This window comes from Coturnix japonica, chromosome 6 (assembly GCF_001577835.2).
Source record: "Coturnix japonica isolate 7356 chromosome 6, Coturnix japonica 2.1, whole genome shotgun sequence".
Taxonomy (NCBI): Eukaryota; Metazoa; Chordata; class Aves; order Galliformes; family Phasianidae; genus Coturnix; species Coturnix japonica.
Genome location: NC_029521.1, coordinates 8,732,807 through 8,747,559, shown reverse-complemented (window position 1 = coordinate 8,747,559; position 14,753 = coordinate 8,732,807). Strand labels below are relative to the sequence as shown.

At 41.2% G+C, this 14,753-nt stretch overlaps 1 protein-coding gene across 9 annotated transcripts in view; it reads right to left on the bottom strand.

The window, feature by feature from the left end:
* Nucleotides 1-2,996: 2,996 nt before the first annotated feature.
* TET1 (tet methylcytosine dioxygenase 1) overlaps nucleotides 2,997-14,753 on the bottom strand; it is a 92,071-nt gene continuing 80,314 nt past the window's right edge. For 7 of the 9 annotated variants that reach the window (XM_015866317.2, XM_015866319.2, XM_015866320.2 and 4 more), the window contains one exon: nucleotides 2,997-13,144. In XM_015866317.2, coding sequence (XP_015721803.1) covers nucleotides 12,003-13,144 — 1,142 coding nt within the window. In that variant the 3' untranslated portion in view covers nucleotides 2,997-12,002. Of the gene's footprint in view, nucleotides 13,488-14,753 lie in introns of all 9 variants that reach the window. The other 2 variants (XR_001556030.2, XM_015866323.2) reach the window with 2 other exon arrangements.

The following is a 14,753-nucleotide window of genomic DNA, read 5'->3' as shown; positions in this document are numbered from 1 at the left end:
CTCCGCCGGCCCACACTGCGCATGCGCGCGCGCTCCTGCGGGCGGTGCCGAGCGGCGGCGCGTGCTGCTGACGTCACCGCGCCTCCCGCACGGGGCGGGCGGAGCGCAGCGCGCAGGCGCGGGGCTGAGCTGCCGGGTGTGCGGGGCTGTGAGGCGGGAGATGACGGGCGCCATCTTGGCCGAGCCGGGCCGGGTCGGCGGGACACCATCTTGCGGGAGGGTGGGCTGCCGCGGGTCTGGGCAGCGCCTGTCCTGCGGTGTACGGAGGAGACGGGATCGTTCCCTTTGTCCCTTCTCAGCTGGCGTGTGTCAGCGATCCGTCACACGCTTGTCCCGGCTGCCTCGTGGGCCGCCTCCAAGCGCAGACAAAGCCCCTGAGTGAGCTGCAGGAGGCGCCTGAGGCGGCAGATTGCAGAGCCGCTGTGGGGCGATCCGCTGTCAGAAACCGCTGCTGTGAGTAGTGTGAGGGCAACTCTAAGCGCTCATCCGGCTGTAAGTGACGTCGCAAACAGTAAATGGTAGTAAATGAAACGCTTACTGCAAAGGGTTTGAAACTAACAGCTTTCTGGTTGTAGTTCTTAAGAAGCCATAGCTGAAAGAGCTCTCACAACCAGCACCTCTTTGTACATTACAGCACAATCATTGAAATAAATACATCTTCCATGGTAGCAACTGCCAGGCAGCCTCACTGGTTCGGCAGCACAGAAGGAACAACCAGTGCACCAAAACTCATAGAGACACAAGCAGAAGTTGATCTTGGTATTGACTGCAACCAGAGCAGACTGAGATGTGGTTATCACAGGTCTCTAATGAACATGCTGCTTGTTCAAAACCCATGTGTGTGGATTGCTTTGAGATAGAGGGGTTTCCCCATCAGCCCAGGGACTGAAACTGTGCTGATTCTGCATATGGTCTAAGTTTTATACCTGTACTGTTGTTATCTATCAACATTTGCCATGCTGTATTTGTATCTCGCCTTCAACTGAAGATACACACACACAAATATGTCCTACAGCTTGCGTTAGAGATGCAAGCATTTGACACTGTGAATATGACAATAGTGAAACAAACAAATGACTCCAACTTTGGATCTGTGAGAAGTTGAAGCCACAGAAAAATAATGACATACTTGTCATGAAGTAAATCCTTACTGTCTGCAAAGCACCCCTGATATCTCCTTACTGTGACTGTATCAGGAGCTTGAAAATACAAGCAGGGGTGAGGTTGTAAGGATGTGGTAAAGTATGTGCTTCAGAGGCACTATCTACATCACCACAGGCTGCTTTAGTATTACTCTATAATAAATCACTGTACATGACTGTATGACTTGCTTTATATTTAACTTGTTAACATTTCACTTCAGTCAGAAACACTCACCTGTCAGTACAGCCCACAGTGTTTAGCTTCCTCCCACAGCAGGGCAAAGGCCTTTGGTCTGAAGGACATGCAGGCACGTTGTGGTGCAGCACAGTGCAGAGGTTTAGCTCACTATGGGCCATACAGGCTGCAGTTCACAGGAAGAACAACTAACGTGCTCAGAACTTGTCTGTGCAGCAGCAGCTCCCAGCAGCTCCTCCTTCGGTGTGAGGGAGCAAAGGAGGAGGACTCAGGCTCTGGTTTGCACTCAAGTTTGCTCAGGCAGGAGACATTTCATTCAGGGAGAATGCTTGCCTAAGCTCCTTGGGGAGATGCAAAGCCTCTGGCATTGCAAAGCTTTCTGCTGGGCCCTTAGCAGAGAGAAGTCTTCCTGCTTTTATTTTCTCCCTTGACTACATTGCTATCCAGCTCTCCCAAGAGCTGCAGCCTGCGGTGAAGGTGGTTCAGTGGTGGCACAAGATGCAGCTGGTTGGCAATACCTGAAAAGTAGCTGGAAAATGTTGCTCCTCGACCATGTCTGTTCCCCCTGTTCTTGGGTCTGCTCCTGTCTTTAGTGCCATTCAAAGTCCAGCGCGTTCTTAGACACCTGTGCTATAAGGATACTGGCTCTAACATCAAACCAAGGAATGTGTACTGCTATGGAAGGCCTGATAGTACTGTTTGGAGAAGGACTGGGGCAGTTTGGGAGATCCGTTGCTATGAAAACCCATTAATGATTATCCTCTAAAAGCACAGCAAATCACAAAGCAGGGTAAAGGCCTTCCTGTTGGATTACCACTTTCGCTGTGCAATGTAATGTATTTTACACTGTGAGGGACTTAGTGGAGCCTGAGGATAGAAGCATTTTTCTGCCTTCCGGGAGAGCCCAGTTATCTGGAAGACTATTGTGCTGACAGACAGGTTTTGCTATTACATTTATTCAGAAAGGACAAGAAGCAAATGCGAACGCTGGGAGTTGTTTTCCTCCTTCAGATTTAAAAACAGAATTTCTCCCCCATATTGTTGTACACTGAAATGTTACACAGTAAAGCTGACAGAGCCACGGTCTGTTTTGTCTTGAGAAAAAATATAATGTAACCTCTGAGCTGAAGCAAATAAAAACTGGACTCCTTCCACTGCAGGAACGATCCCCATAAGTTTTCCCTGCCAGATGAGATAGGTAGAATAGTGAGGCACTGTTTGTGCGACCATCACAAACTGTTTTGTTCTTTTCAGATTTCCAGTTCCGGGATTTCCTGACAGTTCTATTGCTGTACAGCCCTGCGAGGGACAGGACAGTGTGGGATGAGAGGAAAGGCAGGTAGACAACAGAGGGAACCAGGCAGCTGAGGGATAGACGTGTTTTAAATGGTAAATAATAAGCTATACATTATATATGCATATATACATTTGGGTACTTATATACACACACAGATAAGCGTACAACATTCTATTCTGTTAATATAGAAGGGCATTAATTTTGCTTTAAGTTGTATGGTGCAAATTTTCAATCTTTAATTACTTCAGTGTGATTTTGTTCTGTTTTGAATTGGGAAAACAACTTTTGTCCCCCTCTCTTAAGGCATTTTACTACAATGTTCACGTTTCACACTTCAGGAAAGAAAAATTAGACGACTAAGTGCAAAATAGAAGTATAAAATTTATTTAAAACCACCCACAAAGTTCTGTGTAATCAGGAATGATACAATTTGTAATAGTCTTTTTAAAAACTCATGACAAGATTTAAAATATATTTTCAATTACAGTATTCATTTCGCCTTATTCAGTTAGGACAATAAAAAAAAAAGAAAGTTTACGTTCTAAACAGATGAGACACACAAGAAAAATAGAACAGAACAGACAATTTCCACAACAACAATTTTTACATGTATGTTTCAATACTAGTATCAACATTTCAATGCATCTTGCTACATAAACATGAAATCATGTACAACAACTGCTTGCACCATAAAACATAGCTTAATTAGGTCTTTCAAGTAACATGCAGTCACAACTCACAAGTCTTCAAGTACTGCTGGTAAGGGTTCCCTTGTCTGCAAAGATTGGAAGGTTCAGTTTCTCAGCTAGTGTAACTCGTCAGAGCTCCACCACCGGTGAAGCTGTGCTCGGTTATACTAGGGAAGAATCAGGCCCCAGGTATTTTTTGAGAAAAGAAGTAATTTTTACGCTTTTTCCTGTAGATACGGTGACGTAGTGAAGTGCTTTTTCTTTCTGATTTTTTTCTCCCTGTACATCATCTTATGCTTTATAAGAGTTATGTTTCGGATCTAAATACAGTAGGTTGTTAAATGAAACAATCCAAAACCTCAATGTTGAAAAATAAATATCAAATGCATCCCAAGGAAAGAGAGAAAGAAAAACAGGGAAAGAGGAAAAAGGAGAGAAGACAGAAAATACTATTTTTTTCTTTTTTTTTTTTGGCATACTGTTTAATCTTTTAATTTTTTAAATAGGGGAAGAATTACTCAGCCGTAGCATTTTGGTACAGTGTGCCCTTACTAATTAATGTTTCCATGATAGAAGATTTTGAACAACATTTATGACCTGGTTTAATACTGCCACATCATGAAGAGCTGTCTCTTCTAAACTGAACAAATTGCCTCATACTGATGAATTGTTGAAGTTGAAAACGTTGAAGTGTTTGCATTGGTTAGAACTGGCTCTTTCAGTGCTGTTGGGAGATCGTATTTGCTTTTCTTGCCTGTGAGATCACTGGCCAGGTCGTTATTTTGAGGTACAAACCTTCTACCATGTTCTCTTTGTAGACAAGGTTGGGAAATATACAGCCAGTATCAACAAATTTGTAGGTATTCATTACAAAACAGGCTGGAGAAATTTCAACCTGTATTTCTATGCTGAGAACAATCTGGATGTTACTGGCCAGTATGCACAAAACAGGGCTATCATGGCATCGATTTGCCATGGCTGTACACATCTGTGGGTAACAGTTTCAATTGATACTAATGGCCTTTTAACCACAATCAGTGTAATGGGGTACTGTAAGCTCAGTGGGCACCCATTTACGGCCTCTCTGTCCTTTTAACATGGTGCAAAGGACAGTGGTATAAAGGAGAATTAGGGCCTTCATTCCTAATTTTAGTTAGATTCCCAAACCCCAGACCCTTTTCCATTACAAAGTAACAGAACTACAGACGTACATGTAAAATATTGATAAGATCACAAAACTTCCCACAACAGCATTAAAATGTTCTGTGGCAACAACTGCAACACTGACCATCAGACTCGTTGTTCCCTCACACCTCTGCAGCACTTCTTTGGAATTCAGTTCATCTGCTGACACCGGTAACTCTGTATGTTGGCTGACAAACCCGTCCATACCTACAGCTGGAGGTTTTTCAGACCTACAACCTTCGTCCTCTCGTTTTATGAGGAAAGCTGGTAGGGTGTGCAAAGTGTTAAACAACAAGTGTTGTCACACCATACAGAACAAGCCACCATTGTGTAAATCATTTAGCACCCTAACCTTGCATTCACTGCAAGTACACTGCTGGGAGATTCTAGCATTTCCATCTAACTGTCCATGGAAAACAACATATATAATGGTCCAGTAGGAAACAGAAAATATGCTGTTTTAGAAGAATTCAGGAAGGAGCATTAAGAAGCATCTTACATCTTTACAAGCTGAAGTCACACATAGGTGGTGAAGCAGCATAAACACCGGTGGGATGAACTGGGTTGGAAGAAGAATCTTAAAGCCTTTGCCTCTCAGAAGGGCAATGGCAACAGCCCTATAGGCCCTTTATAAAATCAGGTACTATGTAATTATTTTCTGCTCGAGCTCAATCAGTTCCAACTGCTGTTACAGAGAAAGTACAAAACAATCATCCACTGTTCACTCCTTGTTTCCAAGCAGTGCTGGCAGTTCAGGCAGGACACTTGCACGGTACTAGGGATTCTCACAAGGATGGTAACTAACCTCTGCACAAGAACGTAGCTGCAAGATGTCAAGTAATACTTTACAATGGTGCAAGGTCTGCCAGAGCTTGCGTGAGGGCCTGGGCAGAGCTGGTAACTTGGAAGAGAAGAGGGCTGACTGCACAAAGGTGCTAGAAACAGGAGGAAAAGTCTTCCACTTTGGAGTGTGAGGGCTGAGCAAAGGGACTTTTGTTTAGCTACATGCATGTATAACAACAGAGTGACAGCTACAGCAAGAGATCTGAGGTTAGCTGGAAAAATAGGCAAAAAAAAGAAAACACTGATGAGTGAAAGATCTGAAATGTCCTTCCTTTGTGGAATGAAAAAGTATCCAACTGAAACATTCTGGATTCTCTATGACAGAACATGAGTTTAAAAAAATACATCTGCCTTATGCAGAATAAATGATGAATGAAGAAAACAGAGTTTGGAACAGTCACAAGAATAATAAATTCTTATGCTATTCATGAGACGAAGGCTGGATGATTAACACACAGAGCAGTAGCAGGTGGGGGAGGATGCGTGAGCAGGCTGACATCTGCAGTCCTGCTGCCGAGTACTGAAGCAGATCTGCAGAGCGATAGCAAGGACTGCTGGAGCAGCTGGAAGCACTTAAAGCTTTCGGCAGCTGGTTCTAACATCACCTAGGGCCGACAGCTCACACAACAGATGATCCATAAAGAGACTGTGGGATGAGAAAGCAGCCTCTGGTACTTGGTGCTGTCTGTGTAGGGCAGAAAGCGATGCCTACCCAGCAACACTGATCACATGAAGTGCTCCTCAAGGAGATAACACAGCATTACCATGAGAACTGGCTTAATTTAGCAAGCAGGTACATAAAGTGTTAAGAACAAAAAATTAGCTTCGGACATGACTAGAGGTGTTTTAATAGGATGATGATAAAATACACATTAAATCAATTTTCAAAGAGCTTAGAAGAAAAAAGTGACCTCTATGTTTACTGGCACCTGAGTAGACATTGCTATTAGAAATCCTTGGTCTCTGAGAAATCCTCAAAGGTAAATCTCTACATTCTGCAGCAACAAACTGAAGCACCATGTTGACAACTTGTGAAGGCTGACAAAGGATCAGACCACGGAAGAAGACACCAAAACCAATTTGTGCACTGTTCCACTAAGCAGCCTCTCTGTTTCATGTTTAAGACGGATATAAACATAACATGGACTTTAAAAAGCTTTTGTATTTAAAATTAGAGGTACCAAGACAAGGGTCAGTGTAAAGAAGTACCTTAACAACCACACCATGTGAACAGAGAAGGCTGTTTCAGGGTACTGTAGCCACTACCTATTTGCCTATGACTGTCTACACACACTGACCAATGCTCTCCCTGTACTCTTTGCTTTTTGCTTCTTTTTATTGTTCCTTAAACAAACCAATGTGCTCAGGCAGAGAACAAAGCAACAATTTCCGTCCCTAGAAGAACTACGGGAGCAGATGAATGTGTTCATGCATCCACAGCTGTGGGACACGCTGACACGTCCTCTTACTGGTTAGAAGCAATGCTGCAATGCAAAGATATTCCTTCTCACTGTCTCCTGGAAGTCAGATGGCCTGAAAACATTAAAGCCAGGCAGTATTTCCATACGTGATTGGACTGTTCTTTATCTCTAAATTACTTCAGAGAGGAGATCACAGGGCATAGTTGGGCGGACATTTATCACACACAAGAAATAAAGCACCAACAATTTTATGGAAGATGCATCACAAAGAACTCACTTTGAGCTTTAATAACCACAATGGACCTGAAGGAGAGTTCACTTAACACTGCGTGAATACAACTGCAGTCACATATAGAAGTGAGAAGCAGACATGCAATTTTGGTTTCTGTATATGCGAGAGTGTGGTTATTTCTTCCTGATAGCCTAAGTTAGAGTATTTCAGTGGGGTGGGGGGAGGTGTGGGGGGGAAGAAAGTAGAAGAGGAGTCATCATATGTATAGTTTCAAGAAAAGATTATAAAGCTGATAACTGCTTGATAAAATGAGCTGATTTCAAAGAGAATTTCATAGGAAATTAAAGAACAAGATCGAACCGTAAGTCTTTAATATAAAACCATGAAGATGCAGTTTTATTAGGCATGTTTCAATTAAAATTTGGATAAAATATCAAATAAGAAAAGCCTAAGATGACAAGAATATAAGCCCAAAACAGGTCTGAAAGAGATCTGCTGGCATGTGTGAAACTCAAGGTGCAGGTACTGTCTCTACCGACCAGGAATTACTTCTGGTGCTACAAACAACGTAACCTCTGCATTTAGCAGGACGTACATTGATTCCAAATCTCTCTGCATCCGCCCTTGCAAGAGCTATTCATAGTGGAAGTGTTGCAAGGCTCTGAGCTGGCACACACTTTGGTCAACTGCACCCATTTCCATCCAGTTAAACATAAAAATCGCATGAAAGCTTGATAAATGACCACATTGCAGTCAACAGGGCTGCAGCAATGACCCAAACAAGACCCAAATTTAACCCACCAAATTTACTGTAATTACTGCCATGATGTTATAAAGGTATTGTCAAAAAAAAACCCATCCCCAAACAGTTGTATGTTACAGATGACCTTTAGTACTAACAAAGTTGGAATTTACCCATGCTTACCATAAGATGTTACTTAAGATACTACAGTTATTTCCTGTTTTAAGTGTAGAGAAGTACTGCCGTAGGGAAGGTAAGGACTTCTAACAGCAGTTTCCTAAGTAGAAGAGTTAGCGTAGAAAGTCCTTGCAAAAAAAAAAAAAAATAATAATAATAATAAAAACTGCATACAACTGCTACAGCCAGAAGGTCACTAATGTCTGTATGTTCTTACACAGCTTTTGGGATCTGGAGACTAAAATATTTGTAGAAATTATTTTTGCTGCTTTCTGGATGGCATGTTACAAACAGTAACATGGAGAACCTCTGTGGGTTCAGTTCAGTGTTTAGTCGGGCATGACTGCAGCAACCCAGAAGGGACTCAGTGTCTGGCACAGAACTGGCTCCTGCAGGAAGCACTGCTCTCTCCTCACTCCTCTCAGTGAAGGTGGGGCGGTGCTGCTGGACCCAATGGGGAAAGGGAGGACAGACATCTCTCCCAGAAAACCAAAGGTGTCCCACATTGGGTCTCAGCAGTTGTTGCTAGAGAACTGTGAAAGGGGATCCAAAGGCAACCACAGCCCCCAGCAGCCCATACCTGAATTCATTTGTTTCTGTTTTTTTCCCACCAGGAACAATGCCAGCTGTTTGAAAACAAGTACAATCCATGGGCCTGGCCTAGTCGTCTACGTTAACTTTGGATCCAGTTTCTGATCTGGCCATCCTGGAAGGACTTTGTTATGGGGTAAGAGCAAATTGCAAGCGGCAACGTGGGCTGTGAAGGAAAGCACCCACAGATTTACTAATCTTAACAGACAAATACTGTTATAAAAATGATAACCTTACTCAAAAAAAAAAAAGCCCAAACCCATAATTTGTATACAAGGCTGATAAATATTCTGAAATGTTACAATAAATAGCACACAGTTGTAAAAACAGTAAATGGTTGTACTTTTCACACCGCAGTACAGCAATAGAAAATACTAACTTCTTAAATCACAACCTGCCGTGTGCCACAGCAGGAAACAGAAGTGGCCAGCTAACCTGCCTGTTAGATACACACTGAGAAGTAGTTACGTTATAGACAACTGAGGAAAGAGCACCTATTGTACAGATGATATATATTTCTCATATAAGTAATCATAATAAGTAGTAACTCTGAGTTTTAGCACCTATCAGTTAATAGCATTACTATTGTGTTAAGATATACTTTTCTCTCAAAACTGCCGTTTGAAATAAGGTAGACCTGAACTTGCTGAAATCCTACTGGTGCCGTCACTTGAGCAGTGACTGGCCACGAGCTGTGTTTGGAGGTATTCTTTCAGATCTACCTTTCACTTCTTTCTCACTTCTTTGAGGGAAGCTGCTGGTATTTAAATGGAACATTTTCATCTTGGAGTTTCTATCAATACATAAGTTAAACCCAGACACCTACAGGGGGCGATTCAAGTGAAACTGATCCACTTCAACGATCGGAACATTTCTAGCGGTAAGTAGATGGCTCTATAACATTGTTTTGCGTAGAAAAGTCATATAAGTGAGTGGTATTTTCAATTTGTATGACACAAACTAAAGCCATCAGCACTAGCAGTGAAACCAATCAACTAGTATTTCCTGTATATGGTTGCTCATGGTCTTGGGACAATGGTTTCCAGATAGCAAATACAGGAATGGAATAGCTACAGAACATACAGTCCTACTTCCTGTATGGACAGCTGGAGTTCTTACTAGTCTTAGGCTCACCAAAAATATACGAGTGTCAAAATGGAAATCTAAGGCACACAAAATACCATAATGATTTGATGTATACTGTATATTACGTAGTCAAGAAGCATAAAACTGCTGGTACAAAACGATGGTGTAATATTGTCTTTGTTTCATTATTATTTACAATCCCTTCATATCCTCTATTTGAACTAATATTAAGCTTTGAACTAAGATTTGCAGCATACCCGGTTTTTACAAATTTTACTTAAGATACAAAGAATGGGTTCAATTCAGCCATCTTCTGCCATCAGCACTTCTGCTGACAGGAATCTGTGCAATTGAATCCCAGGTCATTATATAGTGATTGCTACTTCAGACCTTGCTCCTGCAAACACTACGTGTGTATGCACTTAACACAGGAGAACAGTCTCAATGATCTACAGCTGTATTTAAGTATCTGTAGCACCAAGGTCCTGACTGGCACTATATGTGAAAAATACCATTTAAGTACATTTCGTACCAAAACTGTAAACGTTGCATTTACAGTTTAACTTTTCAAGGAAAAAGCACCTTGTCTAGATTTTAAATAAAGGAGACCTAGAAAATTCATGTTCCTCTGTTACAGCACCACTACAGTATAATAACATCAAGTATATTATTAGTATACTTTCACACTGGAGAACTCTAACCTCGTTATGCCCATGGGTTACCCAGCCGGGAGGACTCTGAGGCAGACTTTAGGTACAGCTTCGTCTCTGGGCCCTGATCCTGCAGCTCTCAGCCAGGAGAGGAGGCCTGGCTTGAGCAGGTACGGCTACGTGGAACTGTTCTCACGGAGGAAGTTGCAGGACGAGGTCAGTCCTTAGCTAACATTGCCATTTGGTAATCGGTTTAAATAAATAAGTTTTAAAAGGAAACACATAGGAGAGGAGAATCAGAAAAAAGAGTGGGATGCTACAGCATTTAGAAGCAATGGAGTGCCTGTTTTCTCTCTGGTTTGGCAAATACTGAATTCTTGGTATGACACTATTCCAAGAGAACCGGAAAACAAAATTTGTATGCTTGGAATACAACCTTTTCTACTCAAAATGTATAAATCACTTAAAAATTTACAAAACATTTTTGTAAAAAACCTGAACTCAGCTGGTGAACATTACAGATGGGTTTTCTCAATGAAAAATTAGCTGTTAAATAGTAGAAATGTTATTATTTTTCAACACTTCCTTTACGTTTTCCTCAAATTAACATATATATTTTTTCAGAATAGAATAAGGCAACTCTAGGGGGTATCTCTTATCCCAAAACAATTCAACCCCTGAGGTCTTTGGAACATTTGGCTGTCACATTAACTTATAATGTTCCAAATGAATGAGACTTATGCACTTATTGCTCAAAGAAATCGTAACAAATGCTGCCTTTAAAAGAACAAAAATCATAACTCCTCAATAGCGACACACGTATTGACGTCTCCCAATTTCATGTTTGCACGCTCTCTTTCAAATAATAAAATGTTTCTGCACTGTATAAGTTGTTTATATGTAATAAAATCTTCCACAAATAAAGGGCAAGTCTAAAAACAATCACATACTATTAGCATACATACTGCAGCTGTAACAATATGGAACTCTACACAGCAAGAATAAAATGATTTCTTCTGTAGAGTATGCACAAACCTTAGACAATATGATCCTTATACTATACTATTTCAAGTTAATTTTAAAAATAGAAAGTGCTTTTAAAATATATATTTACAGCTTAAAAACAACTTCCAGCCATCATTGCCAAGAACTTCATTTCATATGGAAGGACACATCTAGAGAAAAACAATCATTGGTTTTCTAAAAGGTTTCTCCGCCATTTGTACTGCGTAGCAATGGTTGGAAGTTGTTAAAGCAATGGCACCATGAAGTAATAATTCAGCTTATTTATTTTAACTGTTTGATGTGGTTAAGCACCAAGAGCTGTGTAGAGCTATTACTGTATAACTTGATTTAACACCATAAAATGTGAACCTGTTAAAATCCCTATAAATGATTTTTGTAGTAAACAGACTTGATTTAAAGCACCAAAATATAAATTCCTAAAGGTAATAAACTGAATGATTTCAATCAAGGTTAATAACCTAAACAAAATCTTCTTTTTAGAATGTATTAAAACTATACAATTTTTTTTTCTTTTTTTTTTCTTTTTTTGCTTAAAATGTGCTTGAGCACCACCAAATGTTAAAGTCACAGTTTAAGAAATCCCCCCCACTTGTTTTATTTTTTTTACCTCAGCCTTAAAATGGTTGAGATGAGCAAATAGTAAACGACACGAGACTTGTCTTTAAAAGCACCTTAAAGAAACACTGCGTAATGCTGCACCAGGAGGAGGCATTTGATAATAAAGCCTAAGCCCAATGGTTGTAAGGCCCTGCAACTCGCGTGAGGGCATAAGAAGATACTGTTATTACGTTATCTTTCGTTACTGTTAATGCTCTGCGTGATGGAATTTGGTTGAACTCATTGTCTTCATAAAAAATCTCTCTGTTTTCACTCGTTTGCTTTGTTTTCCTGCTGCTGGAGTTCAGTTCGGTGTTCTCCGTTCCTAATCTTTCTGCTTCTTTTTCTTTTTCTTTTGCCCTCTCAGCCATCTTTGCTTCCCACATGGCTAAACCATGTTTTGGCTCATTTAGATTTTTGTGTTGGTAGAACACTAAGGAGATCCGCGTGGGGTGATTGCGGTTGGGTTTTTTAATAGGTGTGGTAGCGTGGAGCTCACGTCTCGCGCATTCGATGAGGATGGAACCGTGAGAAGGTGCCACAGCGACGCCGCCAATGTCATCATCCAAAAAATTGTGCTCGCTGTCTGACCACATTTCCTCAGCTTTTTCCTCGGGATCAGTCGGTTGTCCCAGCGCACTGCTTTGCTTTTCGTCAGCGCAGTCAAAATCACACATCTGCTCTCGATGGGAGCTACCCTTTTCCACCGGGCATCTGTGGGAACAGTCGGCTTCATTTCCAACTGCGTCCTTTGCTGGAGAGCTTAACGGTACTGACAGATCGCAAGAGCTGATCATCTGCGAAGAAGGAGAACTGTCTGACTGAGGCTGACAATTCTGCTTGTCTGGCTGATGTTCAAGTATACTGGGCAGGGGATCTTTGTGGGCTGGGGGGCCTGGAGCAGTGACCTCTGGAAGAACTGGCGGCACACCGTTCATCTTATCATTCAGCAAAATTCCAGTATAATCTTTGACAGACACATCAAAGTTCTTACAATTAAGATAAGGTGTCACGTGAGGTTGCTTACTACTGCACTCAAAATACCCGTAGGGAACTGAAAAATCTTGTTGAATATTAGTCACTGCTGTTATGCCAGGCTTATGTGCTAACGATGAATAAGGATGTAAACTATCCACTTTAAAAGGGGAGGAAGCCGTATATTGTTTTAATAAGGAACAATTTTTAGTAGTGTTTGAAGTATGTTTCATGGCACAGAGGTGATCAGGAGTCTCCGTTTTTATCCCAGGTTTTAAAGCATCTGCTTTGTTCCCTAAAAGAAATGCACACCAAAGTGTAAGTACTTTTCTTCAGTTAAACAAACACACCTTTGATGGTGTTTTCATGCTTGCTACACATTTTTCAAGATGGTGATTTTTAACTTAAAACTACATACATAATTACCTTGCTGAATTACTTCCTTAACCTTTTCCAGCCAGACTGTTGGTAAATAAAATTGAAAGGCATTTCACAGAGGGATGGATAAAATCAACAGGTAAAATCAATTCAGTGCTCAGTCGCAGTTCATGCAGGTGCTGCCTACCTTCAGCACTGCTCCACCTAGTGGGCAGCAGTGCACAGGAGATGTAGCTGCTGAAAAAGGTCTGAAACTAAGCCTGCAAAACAACAAAAATGATTGACCCCCAGCTTAGTAGAGAAGTTGACTGATGGGCTTTGCATCGCACCCCAACCTGCTTTACGTCTGTTTTGCTGGCAAAACAGTACATCAGAGTTCTTCCAAGTTCTCATAAAGGACCGGCTCTGTCAGTGTTGTCTCTTTGTTCCACAAACACACAAAGTTTAACTGCTTTACCAAATACAGAAGAACTATTTTCTCTTCTACTAACTTATAAACAGTGATAGATTAGAAAATATTCTTTCAATATTATTTCAAGAATGAGGGAAAAAAAAGGAAACTGTTAGTATACAAATAGTGTAATTGAAGGCGACATGAGGAAACTGCATCAACTCTTTTTTATGAAATCAAACTCAAAGCATTTCATTTAATTAAGAAAAAAACAAAGCACACCCAAAACAATGCCTTCCTTCAAAAGACTTGCAATGCAGTGCTTGAGAACAGCACTTTCTACTAGCTCTCAAGAGAGATGTCTTTTGGAGATACGCTTTTATCAAGCACTCAGGCAGCAGGTCCAGCAGACTCCCCATTGCCTGCCAGAAGCTTCTTGCTTTGTGGGGCAAAGGAGCAGAGATCCAAGCAGCACAGTTAGCGGAAGAGTGGAGGTGGGATATGAGGTGACAGAGGCAGCAGCATCCCAGGGGGAAGAACAATTTGGGGAGGTGCATTTTGTTTTAATCGAAAACATAACTGAATCAATTTCTACGTTGGATTGGGTTTTGCACTGGTTTAACTTTTAACCAGCAGACTGTAAACGTGAAAAAAGGTAATTCAAATGGTATCTTGCACCGTAAGGCTGAGAAACAAATGCACATTGAAAACACAAGTCCTGTTGAGAAAAAGAATTTCCTACTGCGTTGCTGTTTTTACTGGCTCAGCAATATACACCCACTAATGACCCATCTGGGACACTGAAAATACATTTAACAGCATCAGAAGGAATAAATATTCTCTACATAGGGAATATACATATCAGAAAGATACAAAACTCTATTTATTCTGGTAATATATAGAGAGCTATACGTTCCTTTGGATGTAAGATCGAACCAAAGTAGGAGAATGTTTCGATTAGGAGGAAAATATTGCAGATGTTAATAAGTAGAAGTTAATTAAAATGTATGGATAGAGGAAACAGTACAGGTTCAGATCACATGGAATCTCTCCCCAGGATCACCTCCTGCTACAACAGGATCTGCTGGATAAAGGACTTCTCCGCTGTGGGCAGCTGAGCAGCTGGCTCCTCTGT